This window comes from Parasteatoda tepidariorum, chromosome 1 (assembly GCF_043381705.1).
Source record: "Parasteatoda tepidariorum isolate YZ-2023 chromosome 1, CAS_Ptep_4.0, whole genome shotgun sequence".
Lineage (NCBI taxonomy): Eukaryota > Metazoa > Arthropoda > Arachnida > Araneae > Theridiidae > Parasteatoda > Parasteatoda tepidariorum.
In genome coordinates, this window is record NC_092204.1 from 30975811 (window position 1) to 30981092 (window position 5282).

At 32.4% G+C, this 5282-nt stretch overlaps 1 protein-coding gene across 1 annotated transcript; it reads right to left on the reverse strand.

Moving 5' to 3' along the window:
* Window positions 1-295: 295 nt before the first annotated feature.
* Window positions 296-4593, reverse strand: LOC122272724 (O-acyltransferase like protein-like). Its single transcript, XM_043056690.2, has 3 exons — window positions 4366-4593; window positions 1969-2111; window positions 296-706 (listed from the first exon to the last, which is right to left on the reverse strand). The coding sequence occupies exons 1-3, from the start codon at window positions 4523-4525 to the stop codon at window positions 518-520; spliced, it is 492 nt and encodes a 163-aa protein (XP_042912624.1). The 5' UTR covers window positions 4526-4593; the 3' UTR covers window positions 296-517.
* Window positions 4594-5282: the final 689 nt, after the last annotated feature.

Genomic DNA, 5282 nt, shown 5'->3' on the forward strand with positions numbered 1-5282 from the left:
ATTTGTTACCAGTTTTTACTCCGGTGTGCTGCCAAGATGAGACAATCTAGCGTGTCCCACCAGTGGGTCACCCCGGCTTGAACGTGTTAAGTGAGATGAAAATAGAGAGCTTTTGCATGGCATTTGCCGTTGGTTAACAGTAACTTTTTTACGCATTAGAAGACAAGATGATTCGCAAAAAAAATTTTTGCACATGCTCAGTGAAGCTCAACTAGTGTTAAGAAGGAACAAAGAAAGAAAAGGAATTAAATTACCCTTACCTGAAACTGTGTATAAGTGTCATATGAATTCTATGTTTGCAATGTTTCAAAACAATTTATTGAAATCAATATATTACTATAGTTTATTATGTTACAGTTTTTTTTAATTCAATAAATGACTAATGATTGATAGACTATCAAAGGCTGAAACAGCTTGAAAGTCAACGATGCCTTTAAAGGCAGCACGAATGAAGAATGGACAGGCACTTCTCAAAAGAAGACGTCTTGAAAAATTATATCTGTCATATTCAAGCAATTCAATATTCATGTAGCAATTCATTCTTCCTAATAACAATTTCATTTACTGCATTGACTGGCATAATTTCTTTTCTCAGTTTTCCATCCGAGAATGCTTTCTCTAATGCCATTAAAGGCGATTCAAAGAATAAACCTAGCACAAAAGCTGTCAAGAAACTGAGGATCATATTGTTGAAAAATATGAAGATCTGGAAAGCAGAAAGATAAGAATTAGTAAATATGATATAAAAAGTTAGGGAAAAATTATAGAAATAATTCTATGCTAAATCTAAGTAAACAATCATTTTTTCAATTTGCCAAATATTTTGAAAGATTTTACGAGGCAAAACTGTTGGCACAGTTTGAAAGATCATGCTAGAAGCATTTAGAAGTGGAGTCCTTTCTATTCATACAAAATTTACATCGTCCAAAATGAGCGTAAGAAGTTTAAAGCTTTTCTTTTTCAATACTGCTATAATTTAAAAAAGCATTCTAATATGGAATTTGCAATCCTAAAGAGCAATTGCTCCCCAACCTTTTTGTTGCCGCTGACCTGTCAACGTTTGATAATTTTTACCACTGCCCACTGAGGGGAGGGGCAGAAGTTAGTTGTTTAAACTTTAAATGGTTCTGATTTGATTTATTAATTTTGATTTATTTATACTTAAAAATGCCTTCAAAAAAATATAGTTAAATACGTGATATTAATACGGATTTAGATGCCGTCTTGTCTGTTCTCAATTAACCTCTCATCTATAAAATTACTACTATTACCTATTATTTATTTTTTGTATAAATGTATATTTTGCATCCTTGTATAATGTGGCTCGTTCTTTCGCAAACATTTTCCGATAGACCTGATTTACTGCCTCGATTCTAGACACATACTGGCAATAAAGTGGAGTAAGTTGACAAGTACTTCATTAATCAACTTAAAATAAACAAGAACTTAGTTATGTTTTTACGTTTTGATGAAATGTTATAAAAAAAATTCTATGTGTTTCATAAGTTTTTGCTACTAAGGTACTTTATTTGACGTATTTTTTTTAACCCCTTAACAATCGGTGAATTTTCAAGAAAACGGTCATAAAAGTGCCTATTTTTTTATCCCTGAAAATTATATAAAAATATGTGTATGAACAATATATATATATTCATTTTTAATATTTGGTTTGTTTTTATCTTGAAATTTTAAAAAAAAAAGTTAAGTTTTTAGGAAAAGCCAACATTTAGGGTTACTGCGACTTAATGTTGGTTTTCCAGCAGGAAAGGAAAATTTAAAAAATATCCGGTCAAAAGAAAAGAATTAGTTTCATTCCTATTGGCTCGTTACTACTGAACACTCCAGCCCATCGATATCACGGGAGCGAGAAATAGAGGGTGAAACCTCACCCCGTCATTTTCACGGGAACGAGAAGGAGGTGGTAAAAGATTTTGTTTATTTAATAGTCCTTTTTGTACAGGATCTTACCATAGTCCGATGTCCTAACAGCATTGACTGCCTTATGGACCCAGTATAAATATACATTAGACCATAATGAACGAGGTACACCAGGTAAGTCAATCTGGCGAATGGTACAAAGCCTTCCCAACTCAGAATACTATTGATGATTCCTGAAAAATAAAATAAAAGCTATTATTGCTCCATTTTGACCAAGCTTTCTTTTAAAAAGAATGTTCTATTTTTCGAAAAGAAGTTAAATGGGCTATCACGAAATATTCATAATCAGAGTTTATTTTGCATAAATCAGACAGTTCATCTAACATAATAACTAAAGTTAACCCACCACTGTGTATTTTCAAAGCTAAGGTGGTCGAAAAGATGTTACTTCTTCCTGAAAGTTCTGAGCCCGGAAGTGTGCTTCCTGTTATAGGTTCTTTTACAACAGATAGTGGTAGGGTATTTAACCTTTGAAACTCAATGCTAATATTCAATTTTTAAAAAAAAAACAGCATATACGGCGCAAAAGAGCATGGTGCATGCTCATATAAACTTGTAACGAAATTATCCCACAAAACTAAGCGGTACACTTAATGTAAACGTTACTATGAATGACCAAAATTTGTGGTTGTTGACACCCACCGGTGAATGTAAACAATCACATTGCAGCTTTGGTAAATGTCCGAAATATATTCTAGGTCTAATTAAGTGCCACTGCCAGGAATACATTTGCCCTACATCAATGTTTTTTAAAGTCAAATGCCACTGCCCAGTATGCCTTTAACCGTTATTCCAAACGCTGATGTTTCTCCTAATTTATCCTCGGCAGATATTAAAATATCGAATAAATATAATAATATCTACGAGTAAATTACTATCAATTCGGATGAAACAAATATTTCTGACATTCACCAAATAAACTAAGTGATTGTTGACATTCACCGGTGAAAGTCGACATTTTCTTGATTTCAGTCACTCACAGTAGCATATACATTTAAGAGTTAAACGCCCTACCTTTTTATTTTACAAAGACATCTTTTGCATCCTTGTATCATGGGACGAGTTTTTTCACTGATAGAATTTTCCGTAGAATTAATATTAATTAAATGTAAGTAAATCTGAACTATTACATCGATTTTTAAGATCATTTTACGCATCATTATTTCATTCGAGACCCTGTACTTTAATATGCTGTTTGAACTAATGTAAACGCTAAATCATTATATACCGTGTGGAACCGCTTAGTGGAGAGAAGATGTTGCTCGCCAGAGCTGGTGGTATCTCGTCTTCTGGCATCGATCATGGACAGATATCAAACTTACTTCAGACGTACCTTAACGACGATGAGCTAAAGGTTACGCTGTTTTAATTCTCAGAACAGGAACATCGAAGTTATTTCTTATGGGAGATATTTCTAAGTTGCCATAGCTAAAAGATTTCTCTGGACTCCAAATACATCACAAATTCTTTTATTTAACTGTCATATTTATTAATAGAGTACATCTACTGTTCATGAATTGTAGAAAAAAAAATTATCAAGTTCAACACGTGGACTACGTCCTCCCTGTGAGCTCCAGGGAGTATAAAAATATTAATTTATGTAATTAGCATATTTGAGACTGTTGCAATTAAATTTACGAAATAGATAATTTGCGATTTGTTGAATTTATGATGGTGAAAAAATAAAACTATGATGAATTATTACAAACTTGGAGCACACAGGGGGAAAAAATCAAACACGCAGCTCAAAAAAGGAAGAAGCTGTACTCTCGAGATCTACGGGGAATACTGGTCTATCTCCAAAAGATAGCGTCCTGTTCTTGGCGGTTGCGAGAATCTCTAAAGACAAGCTAGGAGTCGAGCCCTAGAGATCTCTCAAAGGGAACGAAGAGGGCGTTCCTGTTGGAGACAGCCCAGTAGGTACTCAGAAAGATAAACATTGTGGTGATCCCATGATCACACTACACTATAAACAATATTTTAATATACTTTTAAACTTTATAAAATAATGTGGTTACTAATTATGAGGATGAGAAAATTTAAATTTTTAGATTGTTGGTGGTGACTCTTTTGTTGTCTACTTATAGAAATGACAACGGAGTTCAAGAAAATTGATGAATTATAGATATTTGTGTAAATATTTAAAATTAATTTTTTTATATTTTTTTTAAAATCATTCTTAAATGTATGCTACACATAGATCGTTGCTAAAATAAAAGTATAGAAACACCGTCAGGTCACAGGACTCTATGTTATAGCTCCTTATAAAAAATATTGTAAAAGTTATGCGAAAAAAGTGATTTATAAAATTATTTCAATGTCTCAGATATAAATCGTTTTTACAATTGATGGAAGATTTTTTCAAAACACATCCAAAACATCATGAATCTTTTTTTTTCTCGCTTAAACTGCAAAAAATGAACTTACCGCCTTGCCCCCAAGTGCAGGATAATGTTATAAACGCTAGACACAGAGTCCAGGCCAGTCTGTGAGTGCAGCCATATAAAGTTGAAACAAAGACGCCTGGGTTAGCGTGCATTCCTTGGTTCCACTTGTAAGTCAAAGTCATCATAGTAAAGAATGTCATAAATGACAAAAGCCAGCCTATGGCATTGATGTGCTGATTAAAAAGAGTTTAACTTAGTCTGCAGTTATAATGAACAGTTTTATTATGAGTCAAAATTTCCTGAAATATTATTGTATGAAACTATATGCATGAATACTGTATACTGAAACTAATGCGTTTTTTAAAGTGTTAAATTTGAAGTGATTTTAATTTTTTTTAAATTTATTTTGTTATCAATTTGTGTATCCTGAAGAAAAACAAGCAAGACCAGTTTGAATTTAATATTATTTGATTTAACGAGACCAGTTAGAATGTGATATAATATAATTTAATGTAATCTAGCTATCACTGGTTCTACTATATTAATGCAAATTTAGAATATACAACTTGCGAATTTAATCATATTACGGCAATTAACATGTTAACCCCTTGGGGACGGGTGTTTCAGGAAAGCATTCGTGCAAAATCAGAATCAAGTTGTAATTAAATAAAAAACGGTAACTTAAATGTAGTCGTTGCTAATTTGACACCCTTACTTTGCTTTTACTTTAATTATTGTTAGTTTAATCATATATATAATCAATGTTAATTCAAAGTACAACTAAATAGTTTTATTTTGAACAAAGTAATGGTGAATTAAATAAATCAAACAATTATAACTCCTCCCACAAATAAACTGCTAAGGAAATACTTTGATTACCAGTTTTATATTTTTACCCTGATTGATACGGCTTTATGCTGTCACGTATTTGTGACAGTCGGCACGAAAGGGTTAAAC